This window comes from Euleptes europaea, chromosome 19, assembly GCF_029931775.1.
Source record: "Euleptes europaea isolate rEulEur1 chromosome 19, rEulEur1.hap1, whole genome shotgun sequence".
NCBI classification, from domain to species: domain Eukaryota; kingdom Metazoa; phylum Chordata; class Lepidosauria; order Squamata; family Sphaerodactylidae; genus Euleptes; species Euleptes europaea.
The window spans coordinates 24,176,628-24,191,689 of NC_079330.1; the positions used below are offsets into that span (position 1 = coordinate 24,176,628).

The window sequence follows — 15,062 nt, forward strand, 5'->3', positions numbered from 1 at the left end:
GAGTAGACAGTACTGACTTTGATGGACCAAGGATCTGATTCAGTGTAAGGCAGCTTCATGTGTGTTCTTGCTGAACTCTCTCAGCCCCACCTACTTCACAAGGTACCTGTTACCGGGGTGGGGGGGTTGGGGATTGTAAGCCACTTTGAAACTTCTTAAAAGTAGGGGTAAGTGGGGTATAATAACCAACTCTTCTTCTTTGGGGTCCCCCCCGGCCAGCCTATGGGGCCCCTGGCCCAGCCAAAGCTTCTTCTCCTATCCATTCTCTGCTTCTTGGTCTCTCCTCTTTCCCCTCCCAGGGCGTGTGGCTGCCCTCAACATCTTGCAGAGGCAGGAGAAACTTCACACAGTACCTTTCTTCTGGACCAAGTTGCTCGGGAAAGTCATCCGATATGCAGGTAATGAAGACAGCGGCAAGAGGGGAGGGAGGGCTGGGATCCAGGAGGTTGCAGCCCCTGGTGGGAGAGCAGGGCTATGTTCCAAGGGGAACCCAGATGTCAGGCCATGGACCCCCTTGCTGTTGTAGGTCGTAGGACACAGCTCCCCTACTAGGTGGGCCGCCAAGATGCTGTTCCTGCCTGGTACCTCTGCACCTCATTAGCCCATTAACCAGGCTAGTTCCCAATCAGAGAGCTGGATCAGGAGATAATGCCTCCTCCTGTTGTCACTTAGAGGCAGCATGGTGTAGTGGTAAGAGCGGTGGACTCTAGTCTGGAGAACCAGGTTCGATTCCCCACTCCTCCACATGAGCAGTGGAGGCTAATCTGGTGAACTGGATTTGTTTCCCCACTCCTACACACCAGCTGGGTGACCTTGGGCTAGTCACCGCTCTCTTAGAGCTCCCTCAGCCCCACCTACCTCACAGGGTGTCTGTTGTGGGGAAGGGAAGGTGATTGTAAGCCGATCTGATTCTTCCTTAAGTAGTAAAGTTGGCAGATAAAAACCAACTCTTCTTCGTCCACATGAAGCCAGCTGGGTGACCTTGGGCTAGTCACAGTTCTCTCAGAACTCTCTCAGCCTCACCTACCTCACAAGGTGTTTGTTGTGGGGAGAGGAAGGGAAGGTGATTGTAAGCCGGTTTGATTCTTCCTTAAGTAGTAGAGAAAGTTGGCATATAAAAAACAACTCTTCTTCATCCACATGAAGCCTGCTGGGTGACCTTGGGCTAGTCACAGTTCTCCCCGAATTCTCTCGGCCCCACCTACCTCACAAGGTGTCTGTTGGGGGGAGAGGAAGGGGATTGTAAACAGGTTTGAGTCTCCTTATACGGTAGAGAAAATTGGCAAGTAAAACCAACTCTTCTTCTTAGGCTATGGGAAAGGCTACACAGACATAGTGTTGAAGGGCAACATGGACCGAGAGAAGTTTGTCATCTTCTACCTCAGGTGAGTGATGAATTTCACTGTAGGGGTAGGTGGATAGAGACGGCTGAGCAGCTGCCAGCCCAGCCAAGGGAAGACAGGATTTCCCCCAGGTTGGGTCTCTCACCAAGAGCTTCTTATTGCAGAGAGGGCTTTGTGATTGCAGTCGCCAGCCTGAATTTTGACCCTGTGGTCGTCATGGTGGCTGAGTTACTCCTCTCAGGGAGAAATATCTCCAAGCAAGAGGCAGAGTAAGTAACTCAGCTGCCCCGACAGCTACCACCACCAATACTTGTGCTTAGGTGCATCTGCAGACCAGACTCCACATGTGGTTGTCTCTTTTCAGGATGATGGATGGGTGGAAAGGTTGACCCCTGGGCAGGAGCCCCAGGTGGAGACAGAGCCGGCCACAGTTCCTGCCAAGCTGCAATAAATTATTAAATCCAGCTGGGACTTGGCTGTCTTTTTTGTGGAAGCGCCGGGAGAGGAAGTGGGAATCGGAGAGCAGGAATTCCTACAGCACAGAGCCCCTGCGAGGATCTGACTCAAAGCATCATCAGAAGTGCCCCGCTGGATCCAACCAGCAGCCCACCTAGCCCAGGAGCCTGTTTCCCATAACTGTGTCTGACATACAGAAGGCCCCGAGTTCAACCCCTGGCATCTCCAGTGGAAAGAGTGAGGGAATAGCTGAGAGAGCTGCTGCGCTGGTCTGAGTAGACAATACTGACCTTGATGGACCGATGGGACTGCTTCAATATAAGGGGGCTTCATGTGTTGCAGACAGGCCAAGAGGCCAGGGCCTTCCCCCACGTTGCTTCCTGGCACTGGTAGGGTGGGTTGCCAGCTCCGGGTTGGGAAATACCTGGAGATTTTGGGGGTGGAGTCTGAGGAGGGTGGGGTTTGGAGAGGGGAGGGACTTCAATGTCATAGAGTCAAGTTGCCAAAGCAGCCATTTTCTCCAGGGAAACTGATTTATATCACCTGGAGATCAGGTAATAGCCGGAGATCTCCAGCCACCACCTGGAGGTTGGCAGCCCTAGGCACTAGTATTGAGGCTCACTGCCTCCAAATATGGAGGTTCCCTTTAATCACCTTGATTAGTTTCCACTGCTGGCACATGGATCTGCCTAACCCCATTTCAAAGCCATCTGTGTCTCATGGCCATCAATATATTTACTGGTGTGTGTGTATAAAGTGCCGTCAGTCACAGCCAACTTATGGCGACCCCTTTTTGGGGTTTTTTCATGGCAAGAGACTAACAGAGGTGGTTTGCCAGTGCCTTCCTCTGCACAGCAACCCTGGTCTTCCTTGGTGGTCTCCCATCCAAATACCAACCAGGGCCGACCCTGCTTAGCTTCTGAGATCTGACGAGATCAGGCTAGCCTGGGCCATCCAGGTCAGGGCATATTTACTGGTAGTAAATGCCAAAGTTTACACGGAACTACGATGCAGCCTTATTTGGAATATCGTATGCTGTTCTGGTTGTGTATCTCTGAGATATCTCTAAAAGGATATTGCAGAGCTGGAAAAAGTACAGAAGAGAGCAACCAAGCTGATTAAAGGGGTCGGAGAGTCCATCCTATGAGAAAAGGCTGGAGAGTAAGACATTTCAGTCGAGGGGGGAAAAAACACTGGGGGAGAAATGATAGACGTTATGTATGGAATGAAGAAAGTGGATACGGAGAGGGGTATTCCCCCATCTCCCATACTAGAACTCAGCAGTACCCAAGTAGTTAACTACACAGTCATATTTTTTAGACTTGGTGGTACCTTTCCTAATTTGACATGCGCATTCCATCCGGGCCTCAGTTTTTGTGTAGTTTCCAGGCCTCCTGAACGCATTTGACTCTTTTTAATTCACCCTTTTAACTTCCTTCTGACCAATCCCGTCATTTTAGCAAAGATCCCCTCTTTGGAAATCCAAAGGAAGCGACTGGTATTTTGGGGCCAACTTTCCGTTGACAGAAAGGTTCAACTTAATTGCAAAGTGCTCGCTATTCCCTATCAGGGCAACCACGTGGACATCTCACACCAGGTCTCAAGCCTCCCTCCATAGCAAGTTGCTACACCGCTAGTTGGCTGCGGGACCAACTGTTCCCATGCACAGTCATTTATGACGTCTAGGAATCTCATTTCAGCAGCATGCCTTGATCACGTATTCACCTTATCAATGCAAAGGATGCTGAAGCCACACAGACGTATTGCAACATGTTCTGCTTTGGCCACATCCCTTATTTCCATCTCATGATCTGTCTTGTGGTTATAATTGGGGGGGGGCACCCCCACTTTTAAGTAATCCGTACAAGCTCATTATCTCCCCACACAGTGACTCCATAGCAGAGAGAGCCAGAGTGGTGTAGTGGTCACGACCGGTGGTTTGGAGTGGTGGACTCTAATCTGGTGAACCAGGTCGGTTTCCCTGCTCCTCCACGTGAAGCCAGCTGGGTGATTTTGGGCTAGTCACAGCTCTCTCAGGCCCACCTACCTCACAGGGTGTCTGTTGTGGGGAGGGGAAGGGAAGGTGATTGTAGGCCGGTTTGATTCTTCCTTAAGTGGGAGAGAAAGTCGGGCATATAAAAACCAACTCTTCTTCCTTCCCTGATGTTATCAAGCCTTGTCTGACACAGGTCCTCTTTGATATACAGAATGCTCCCCCTCCCTGGGTTCTGCATCCAGGGATAACAGTGGGCCATTGATTTTCCCCATTCTATCCCGTTTCTGAAAAGTCCACTATCTCCGGAGGTGGAAGGAGCCATCAAGACACAGCCAACGTATGGTGACCCCGTAGGGTTTTCAAAGCAAGAGACCTTCAGAGGTGGTTGGCTGTTACCTTCCTCTGTGTAGCGATCCTGGAATTCCTTGGTGGTCCCCCATCCAAATACTAACCAAGGTTGACCCTGCTCAGCTTCTGAGAGCTGATGAGATTGGGCTAGTCTGGCCCATCCAGGTCAGGGCCAGCTATATCTACATTGTGATTTTAGTTCTAAGCACTCCAACCCCTACTGTGGCTCAGAGACTTCTAGAATTAGCAGACAGGCACCGGTGCTTCATTTCCCTCTCTAAATCCCTTAAGTTTTCTCCTTTACTGCCCTTGTCTCATTCTCGAATCCTGTCCCATTCCCACCAATATTTTCCAGAGTTTACCATGGGATGGGCCACTCCAAACCGGAGGCTCTCCAGTTCCCTGCTGGCTTCCCACCAGGAGTTAGTTTAGAAGCCGGGAGGAAGGGTTTAAATCTGTTAGGCCCTGGGGAACTTTCTAAAAACCAAACTCTCTTGTCGATAGGCTGAAGGCAATACCAAATGTTAAACAGGCCACGTTCAAATCCTTTTGCAAACCTGGTTGGTTTGGGAGTCTCCCCCACCCCTCGCCTCAACCCTCCACCCTTAAATACCGCAGCATCTGTTCTGAACATTCCCATAATTAGGAGCATGCAAGTTTCCACTTCTGGAAGCAACTCAGCCTCCTTGGGGACCCCATTTGGATGGAAAGATAGAATATCAGTTTTAAATAAATATTCCAGCCAGGAAAATTTAACCTTACGAGACATAAAAATATCCCCTATTTGGTTGAGATGGGCAGAAAACAGCAATGCGCCTCTTAGTCAGCAGAGGGAGCTCTAGCCCCCCCAACATATACACCACCTTGTTCCCTGCACAGAGTGGGAGAATTTACTTGGAAGAGGTGGGCTGGGGGGGGGGGCAAAGGAGAGAGGAAGGCAACCCCTCTCCTCTGCAGGGCAGAGCAAGGCTCTCCTCACTAACTGGATATGCATGCTGCCTGGCACCATTCCCTCCTTCCCCCGTACTTCCTCAGAGGTAAATGAGGGCTGCAGAAGCGTTTGAGCCTAAAATGTACTTCAAATAGGGATGAAACACCACCCCAGAGCCAGCTGCATTACACCAATTGGGTGGGGGGAGAATGGTAGGGAGCTACCATCAGAGGGGCTTTCCCCCCCCCTTCCTCCACTGGTCATGGTGAAGATGAAGAGGCTCCTGTGGGAGGGGGTGTGGCTCAGTTTGTAGAGCCTCTGCTTGGCATGCAGAAGGTCCCAGGTTCAATGCCCGGCACCTCCAGTTAAAGGGACCAGGCAAGTAGGTGATGTAAAAGACCTCCGCCTGAGACCCTGGAGAGCCGCTGTCAGCCTGAGTAGACAATACAGACTTTGATGGACCCAGGGTCTGATTCAGTAGAAGGCAGCTTCATGTGTTCCTGATCCACACGCGACCCAGAGAACGCAGGAAGTAAGCCTAAATCGGCTGCCGCTTCAAGTCACAGCAAAATCAAGAGAGTCTTAAAGATAAGCACATTTATTGTGACAGCACAGGAAGGGCGAGGCGGCTCTTCGTCTGAGGCACGAAACACAATCTTCCGGGTTGGCAGATGGGCACAGGTATTGGAAAAGACTGGACAAGTGGGGTCAAAGGGCTACAAAATGCCAGCAGCCTGCCAGCTCCGTACCATTCCTATGCAAGTCCCCAGCTTATACAAGCACAGTATAACCATGCCCCACTTGTAGGAATGGGCAAGAAAAGAATCTTTGTCGAGCTGCAGTGGGCGAGAAAGCTTCAGGCTAGATCCGGGCTTCTGCTAATTCAGTCCCAGACGCATTCTGGAGTCCTTGCGCTGAATAAGGGTGACCCGCAGCCAAGAACGCCAGATCCAATGCGGGTGCCCAGCAAGGGCAGAGGTCTTTCCCCATGGCTCAGCAGTCCTGGCACCATCCATGAGACAGCCGCAGGGCCGTAGCAACTGCCTGTGCCCCCAACAGCAGCCCAGAAAAAGAGCCACTCAGGAGGCAAAACCTCTCTCGAAATACGTAAAGCCCTCTCCTTGCCGCAAGACGCCCTTTGCAGCCTCCAGACCTTCGTCTCCACTCTCAGCCAAAGACATTTTTGTAGGGAAGGAAACCAGAAAGTGCATTCAAGACAGGGCTGTGTCCGAGCACATTTTTGGCCCCCACAGGACCCCAGACTCGGTGCCAGGCATCGCTCCTGTGAAAAAAACCTTGTGCAACAGGTTGGTAGGACTCCCACTCCTCACGAGTAAGGCCCAATTCCACCCAGGGCAGACTCAAACTCTGGTACTCCTGGGCGGCAGGGATAAAAGAGGAGAATTCTGTTTCTTCGCTGGCTAAGGGAACATTCCTCCCTCCGCATTCTCCAGGCAAGGCAGCTTACGTATCTCAACTTGGTTGACCCCAAGAGCAGACGCCGGGGCAAGGGGGGCTCCGGCGAGCAGCTGTGCAAGAGAAATCTGTGGCTTGCCCACCCTACGGCCAAGGCCCTGCCTGCTCTAGCCAAATGCCACATGGGCCAGGCCGGCTCCGCTCAAGCAGGGTGTGATCCAGAGCTCTCCGGCCTGCCATCAAATGCGCAGAGCTGACCCAGACTTCACCGTTCCCAGTCCACCGGTGCCAGACTGCCTCCTGCTATGCAACCACCACCGCTTCACGGCCCAGCCTAACAACCCCTTCCCATCCCCACTAGAGGGTGGACGCCTAATCCCTCTGCCCCTGGTAGGAAAAAGGCATCAGCCAGAGCACCAGGAGTCTCCTGCCTAACCTTCAAAAGGGCTCTCAAACAACCACATACCTTCCTAGGGGGTGTACAGCCCCCTCTGGTTATCACTGATGGGAGTCCTCTGAAAAGAGGGCTGACCCCAGCGCTTGGGGAGGGAGTTACTAGGGACACCGAGGATAGAATCATAGAGTTGGAAGGGACCACCAGAGTCATCTAGTCCAACCCCGCCGTAGCTCAGTGGTAGAGCATCTGCTTGACACGCAGAAGGGTCCCAGGTTCAACCCCCGGCCTCTCCCGATAAAAGGCTCAGGTAGTAGGTGATGTGAAAGACCCCTTGCTCGAGACCCTGGAGAGCCGCTGCCGGTCCCAGTAGACAGTGCTGACTTGAACCGAGCGAGGGTCCGATTCAGCAGAAGGCAGCTTCATGCGTTCAATGCAGGAGATTCACAACGACCTCCCCCCACTCCCCCTACTGTCATGCCCAGAAGAGGGCCAAAATGTGGCTATTGCAAGCCCCCCCCCCACCGCCCCCACCCCAAGGGCCCTTGGCTGCACAGGGCAGGTCAGGTCCTTCCAAATCCCTTTCTCCCTCCCTCCCTCCCAGAGCGGAGTGTGCCGCCGCCTCCCCGCCCAGCCGTCCGACTCACCCGTCTGGCAGCCCTAATCCGCTCCCGTCCAGCCCGAGCCGAAGCGAGTGGCCCCGGGCAACAGTTCTTCAACTGGCAGCTTTAGCAGCTCGAAGGGACATAAAGCATGCCACTGAAGAACTGCTGCGGGGTAGCCCGGAGGGGCACGTCGGGCACCGGCCAGGAAGACGAGGCCAAGAGTCCAGCGGCAGGGGAGCGTCGCCCTCCCCCGCCCCCCCAACCCGGCTCTTGCGGCATCGCCCGGCCCGGGCGGGCAGCCTGCCCTGCCAGGCCCCCCAGGAGCCGGCGGCAGGGCGCTCCCCCGGCCCCCCTGACCCTCCCAGGGAGGCCGCCCCAGGAGCCGAAGGTCGCCGTCGGCGGCGCGGGCCGCCCCGGCCGGGCCAAATGCCGCGCATTCCAGGCGCGCCGGGGACAGCTGCGCCGCATTCCAGCCGTCTGAAGTCGGGTCCAAGCCGGCTCCGCCCCCGCCCGCCCGCCCGCCTCCCTGCCGTCCAGCCCTGGCCTCCTCCGAGGCATGAATCAGCAGCTCCCAGAGGGCCTCGGCTCCGTCCTTGAGCGCGGGGGGCTCCGGAAGGGCGGCCGGGAAAGTTTCGTCCCTCCGTCCGTCCCGTCGGGGGGGGGGGGGCTGAAGCAAGCAGGCAGGCAGGGCGAGCGGAACCGGCCCCGCGACGCCCCGACGCCGGGGGGCAGCCAGGCCGCCCCCCCTCGGGGCAGGGGGAGCCGCCCGGAGCGAGGTCCCTCGCCGTCCAGCGAGACAAGACGGCCGGGCTGCGGCCAAGTTTCCACCCACTTGCAGCCCCTTAAGCGGCCTCCGGTTGCATAACCGGCCGCCGGGGCTGCCACGCGGCCGGGAAGGAGGGATCCCCGTCGGGGGTGGGTCGCCCTCTCCCTCTCCCCCTCCCTCCCTCCCTCCGCCGCCCGGGGTGGGGGGCACAGCCCGGCCCCGCGCCCCCTCCTCGCCTCCCTCCGGCGCTCACCGGCTCCCGCTGTCTCTGATCAGCTGGCTGCCCCCGCCGCTGCCCAGGCGCGCCTCCCCGCGATTGGCAGGAGCGCCCAGCCAACCCGGCGCCGGCGAGGGCCGCCTTTGTACCCGCCTCCTGCCCATTGAGATAAACCGCGCGACGCCCAGCTCGGGGGGGGGGGCATTGACAGAAAGGGCGTGGCCTGGGAGGAAAAAAGGCACATGCGTCCGCGGGGCGTGCTGGGAACTGTAGTCCGAGCGGCCCCTCCTGGCTCCCCCCCTCCCATCATGCCTCGCGGACTGTGAGTTGGCATTTTCAAAGTAGGGACTCTAGGGGCAGGAGCTTGGGAGCGGGGAGGTGGGGGGGGTCTTAAAGAAACCTCCAGTTCTCTGCATCGTTTTATGATATCCTATAATAGATCCTATAAAAAATATAGGATCCTATAAAAAAATACTCTCCCCAATCTCTCCCTCCCCCTCCTCGCCTCCTCACGCCCACTGCAGGGCGAAGAACAAGTGACGCAACCAAGATTCCGAGAACTTCGTTGCAAACTGCCGCAGCCAATCAGAAGTGGCTCGGTCTCCAACGGCGCGCCAATCGGAGCAGGCCGAGGGGGCGCGGCCAGGGGAACTCGGCTGAACCCGGTGACTTGGCAATCTTCGCCGGGCGGACGATGACTGTGCAAATTCTTTAAAGGGCCAGGCCGCCCTCTCGGAGCTTCTGCGGCGACGGCTCGTTAACAAAAGAGGCGGCGCCGCTGAGCGTCGGCCGTCGCTAAGTGGAGCTTCTGCGCGTGGGCAGAGGGTGCGGGCTCCGCTTTGGAACCGTTATACCCCCGCGCACGCAAGGAACGTTCGCAGCTTGCCCGATGGAGGTGCTCTGTGCATATGCAGAGTGCCTTTGCTGCTCCAGGGCCTACCCCGTGTGACTCAAGGTCTCCGGTCTGTTACGCCGGTAGAGGCTGCATTGCATTGCGCGGCAGGATTGCCCTTCGCCCCACTGATAGCTAATGATGCAAAGCAGCCACAGGGTACTCGAGGGACCAATCAGCTGTTTCCACATCTCGGCCACGTGACTCCCACACGGTTAAGGAGTGGGGGGGGAGAATAGAGGAACTTTACTTTCCCCCCCCCCCGGGGGGCTAGGAGGACAGTGGGGCTGCCTCTTAAAGCAGCCGTGCTGTGATGGAAAGCGGGGGGGGGGGGACATTTCAGTCTCAGAGAACAAGCGGTGGCCCCTCTTCGACAGGATAACTTCAAAGGGAAATTGCAGCGTGAAGCCGCTGAAGAACTCACCAAAGAAACGTTCTTGCATTTGCCAACACCTGAATTTTAGTTCATTTTATATATATATATATAAGCTTGATAAATATTAATGAACCAAAATATATTAAATAAATATGTAATAAATTATATAAATACATTATATAAACTAGATAAATGATATATAAATATTATATAAATAGTCAAAAAGGGCAAGAGTCCAGTAGCACCTTAAAGACTAACAAAAATATTTTCTGGTAGGGTATGAGCCTTCGTGAGCCACAGCTCACTTCTTCAGAAAGCTCATACCCTACCAGAAAATATTTTTGTTAGTCTTTAAGGTGCTACTGGACTCTGGCCCTTTTTGACTACTGCAAACAGACTAACACTGCTACCCACTGTGAATTATATAAATGTAAATTATATGTATATATAGTTCATGGTTATACCCCATCTTTCTCCGCAGTGGGGACTCAAAGGGGTTTGCATCCTTCTCCCTTTTATCCTTACAACAACCCTGCGAGATAGGTTAGGCTGAGAATGGGTGACTGGCCCAAGGTCACCCAGCAAGCTTCCTTGGCAGGCTGAGGATTCAAACAAGGGTTTCCCAGATCGTGGTAGGACTCTCTTAACCGTTACGCCATATACATGAAACATAGATTATATAACATCTGCCATTGGGAGACTCACCTCAAGCCTTTGATAAAAAAAAATCTATGCTAGTTTGTTTTCCATCCTAGGCATGCACCAGGTTCTTAGGCTCGGGAACGGCTGAATAAAAACTGTAACCTTACTTTGCAAGATGCCGCTCATGATCTCAAGAAAATGCTTCCAGGGATCAGTCCCCCCCACCCCGGCTTCAAATCCGTCTGGTGTCCTTCAAAAAAAGGTTTGGAAGAGCAAGCTAAACTCTCCTCTTCCTTTTGCCAGGCTCTCGAGCCAAGGCCTGGCTTTCCCAAGCTCGTCATTTGGCATTATTGAGCTGGAGGCCCCAAGGATGGAACTTGACACCTTTGACATGTGAAACACAGACACCTGCTGACCGCTGACAGGGGTCCCTTGCACTTGACCTTGGCTTCCTGCAACCCCGCCTAGGCTTTCACTTGGAATCACTCCGCGGCCACATCTGGTATGGGAGGACCTCTGGTGTACTAGCAGGAGGAGACCAACTCCAAAAAGCTTTGGCTGGAATCAGCCCGATTTGCCTCTAAGGTGCCGCTTGGGTTCCTTTTTTGCCTGGCAGCCAGACTCCCCGGCCAGTGGGGTGGGGTGGGAGGGAATAAGACCTTTGGGACCAGGTGCAGAAGCTGCTTCCTCCCACTAGGGTTACCCAGGTGGGACCTGGAGATCTCCCAGAATTACAACTGATCTCCAGACAACAGAGATCTGTTCCCCTGGAGAAAATAGCTATTTTGGAGGGTGGACCCTACAGCATTATACCCTGCTGAGCTCCCCTCCCCAAACTGATCTCCGGACCAAAGAGACCACTTTCTCCTGGATAAAATGGCTGCTGAGGAAGCAGTAGACCCTGCTGAGGTCCCTCCTCCACAAACCCTGCCCTCCCTAGGCTCCACCCCCAAATTTCCAGGAATTTCCCAACCCCGGGTCAGCAACCCTAACTCCCAACCTCCTCTCCAAGAGTGAAGGGAACCCTTTGTTCAACTCCCCCGTCACTTCAGCTCCTCTCTGTCTGCTGCCATCCCTTAGATACGTCCCCCCCAAAGAGCACCAACCAGCCAAAGCTGGGCTTGAAAACAACCCAAGCTGCAGGTGACCCATGGGGCAAGAATGTCAGCCATCCACCACCACCCTTTCCCCGGAGGGAGCATGCCAGGCACCTGGGACTGATATGCCTGTATCATTGTATCAATTCCCAATGACAATAACACAGGAGGAGGTTGATAGTTCAAAGCAGTTTTTTTATTAGGCCCAATATACACACCTGGTGAAAATTGCCCAAATGCGCAGGACAATTCACACAAACATCAAAGGAGTGCAAGCACGGATATAATCTTTGGTAATGGGAGGTACAAAAGACGAAAGACATGGCGTCAATACATAGAACCAATAATAGATATTTGAATACCCTATTAGAGATTCGGAGGCGTTACATAGAAATGGTGATCTCATTCTCACTAATGAGCAGTGAAGACCCTCATGGTCAGGTGCTATTCTATATGATCCTACATTACTGCAGTTCTTCTTATCTTGGACTCTGGCAGCTGCCAAGGCTAACTAAGAGGGTTCCTAGCTGGTTCTGATCTCTGGAAAACCAGCTTATGCAAGCATACTAAAGCCATCTACGGAATGCAGATATACTTTATTGAGTACAATGAATATATTTCAAATCAAAGAATACATTTCCAATACATTTCCCATAGCATATAATGATTTCAGGCATTACAGGATCTACAGCAGGAAGAGCGAGTTGAGTGGGGGGGGGGGAACAACTAAAAGCCAACAAGATTAGCAGCTCGAGCCAGGAAACGTCAAGCGTCCAGCGAGCCTTTTTCTCACGTCGGAAATGCCGTTTGCGTTTTTCCCCTTGTTTGGTGCTTGTTCCGCTGGCTCAGGAAAGACACAATGAGCTTGGCCGGAGAGAGAGAGGGCCTCCTCCTTGCACACGGGGGGGGGCGCGGGGGGCAGCATTCTTGAGCCAAACTGTGTTTACACGCCCTGGTGAGATGGCATTAAAAGGGAGCCCCGTGCAGCCACGGACAGGCCCCGGGGGGCCTGGGAGGGCTTCTTTTTCAGACATTCCTGGGTGAGTCACCCATCAGGCTGTGTCTCATTTCCTGGCACCGCAGGGCTGCAGCCACTGGGGCAGAGGGCTGCCAGCCCTTCCCAGCACCCGTCTCGGCCCTTCCTGACTCACCAGAACTCTCCCTCCCACCTCCACCCCCCCAGCTTGGCTAGGAGGCCGGAGATCTGTTGCTCACATGCTGGAGCAACAGGGTACTCGAGCGCAAGCTGGCCTCTCCACATATGAATGGGTTTGAATTCCGGCCAAGGTCTGGCAGGATGGGGAGGGGGGGTGAGATTCCGGCCTAGATTGCATTTTGGAGGGGTGTTTGCTGCAGCTGGGAATGCAGGCACCATTCACAGGGCTTCAGGATAAGCAGGTAGAGGCAACCTGTGAGAGCGGGGTTGGGAAATTCCTGGAAATTTAGGGGTGGAGCCTGGGTAGGATGGGTTTGGGGAGGGAAATGATCCCAGTAGGGCTGGGATGCCATAGAATCCACCCTTCCATGGAACCATTTTCTCCAGGGGAACTGGAGAGCTACGGATCAGCTGTGATTCCAGACCTCCAGGTTCCACCTGGAGGTTGACAATAGGGTTCCCAATCTCCAGGTACTAGCTGGAGATCTCCTGCTATTACAACTGATCTCCAGCCGATAGCAATCAGTTCACCTGGAGAAAATGGCCGCTTTGGCCATTGGACTCCGATGGCATTGAAGCCCCTCCCCAAACCCTGCCCTCCTTAGGCTCCGTCCCAAAAACCTCCCGCAGGTGGCGAAGAGGGGCCTGGCAACTCTAAGTGACAACCCCAGCAAGAAGGCAGACTGACATTTGAAAATCCTGCCTGGAGGCTGCTTGTTCTGAAATCCCTGTTGCGTCACAACAAACAGTGGATGGTCCCAGGGCTGCTGCACATGCTCAGAGGCTAAATTTCGATGGGCTTTTTCAAGAGCTCATTTGAATGCCTTTCCATCTGCTTTGTCAGTGGGAGATTTCAGCATTTACCTTTGGGGTCTAGGCTGTGCCCTTGAAACTCTGATGTTGACACCCATATTTGATTGTATTGTGAGTTTTATCAGAACATCAGAAATAGGCTGGTTTTGCCCTTGTTGACCAGAGTTTTTAAACATTCGGATGATTTTATTGTTGAGGATAAAGATGTCAACATTTCCTACACAGTGGCAAAGTTTTTTTGCTTTGCCAGTAGAGTGCGGAGAGCTCCGGTTAGCATAACAAAGTTGTAGTTCTGGCTCTGTACTGATCAGTTTTAACGTCTTTTATCTGCTGGTCAAGTGAAGAAAGCTGGACAATGAAGAAAGCTGACAGGAAGAAAGTAGACTCCTCTGAAATGTGGTGTTGGAGGAGAGTGTTATGGATCCCGTGGACTGCAAAAAAAAAAAACAAATCAGTGGGTTCTAGATCAAATCCAGACTGAACTGACCCTAGAAGCTAAAATGACTAAACTGAGGCTATCGAAGGCAAGAGTCACTGGAAAAGACAGCCATGCTAGGAAAAGTTGAGGGCAGCAGGAAAAGAGGAAGACCCAACAAGAGATGGACTGACTCAATAAAGGAAGCCACAGCCCTCAATTTGCAAGATCTGAGCAAGGCTGTCAAAGATAGGACATTTTGGAGGACTTTCATTCTAGGGTCGCCATGAGTTGGACGCGACTTGACGGCACTTAACACACACACAAGTGACCGTAAATAAATAAACTGTTCATGCTCAGAGGCACTCTCCCCTCTGGGGTGGGAGGAAACTTCTGTGTGTACAAAAAAAAAGTAACCCCACCAGGAACTGGGGACTGGAAGGAGATTCCGGGGCCGGATGCTGCCATGACATCTTGTCGGAGTGCCCTGCTGAGTTCCAGGACACCTTGGCTTTGCCCAAAAAGGGCATCAGCCAAGCCTCCCTGTCGCTGGCAGCGTCTCCGCTCTGAAGGGTGGGATCCTTTAAGAGCAACTGCCTCATCAGCTTGGCTTTCCAAATGCCGGCTGACAGCAGGGTAGGGGGGTGGGGGTTTTGACGTGGCTCTGACCTCAGCAGAGGTTGCCCGCTGAATGCGGCTCCTGTCATTCTAGCCTGGGGACAGAAATAACTGCAGCCATGCTATCTATAGGCACCAGCCCGGGGCACCAGGCCGGGCCTTACGTAACTCACATTTGCTGCCACTGGCAAGCACCGGGCACCGGCCCAGCCCCACCTGTCCACACTCAGTGAGACTCTGTCCCCCTTTCCCCACAAGGGCAGTTCCCCATCTTTAAGCCACATGCAGCCATTCATTTTCCTGGATTCTTTTATCCTGCAAAATTTGAATAGGATACCCCTCTCAAAACCCTCATGAAAAAGGCCCCTACGATTCCCATTTTGCCTAGGCTGAGGAAGAGTGACTTGCCCAAGGTTGTGAGAGGAGTTTGTGGCACAGGCAGCTAGCTCCACCCCTAGTAGGGCTGCCAACCTCCAGGAACTAGCAGGAGATCTTCTGCTATTACAGCTGATCTCCAGCCAATAGAGCTCAGTTCACCCGGAGAAAATGGCCGCTTTGGCAATTGGACTCTATGGCATTGA

The 15,062-nt window shown here is 53.6% G+C and overlaps 1 protein-coding gene across 1 annotated transcript in view; it reads left to right on the forward strand.

Annotated features, from left to right (window-relative positions):
• Positions 1 to 6,747, forward strand: part of LOC130491286 (apoptosis-inducing factor 3-like) — a 36,449-nt gene extending 29,702 nt beyond the window's left edge. The window contains exons 15-19 of the mRNA XM_056864997.1: positions 300 to 398; positions 1,310 to 1,385; positions 1,508 to 1,612; positions 6,328 to 6,385; positions 6,529 to 6,747. Coding sequence (XP_056720975.1) covers positions 300 to 398; positions 1,310 to 1,385; positions 1,508 to 1,612; positions 6,328 to 6,385; positions 6,529 to 6,747 — 557 coding nt within the window. The remainder of the gene's footprint in view (positions 1 to 299; positions 399 to 1,309; positions 1,386 to 1,507; positions 1,613 to 6,327; positions 6,386 to 6,528) is intronic.
• The last annotated feature ends 8,315 nt before the right edge of the window (positions 6,748 to 15,062 follow it).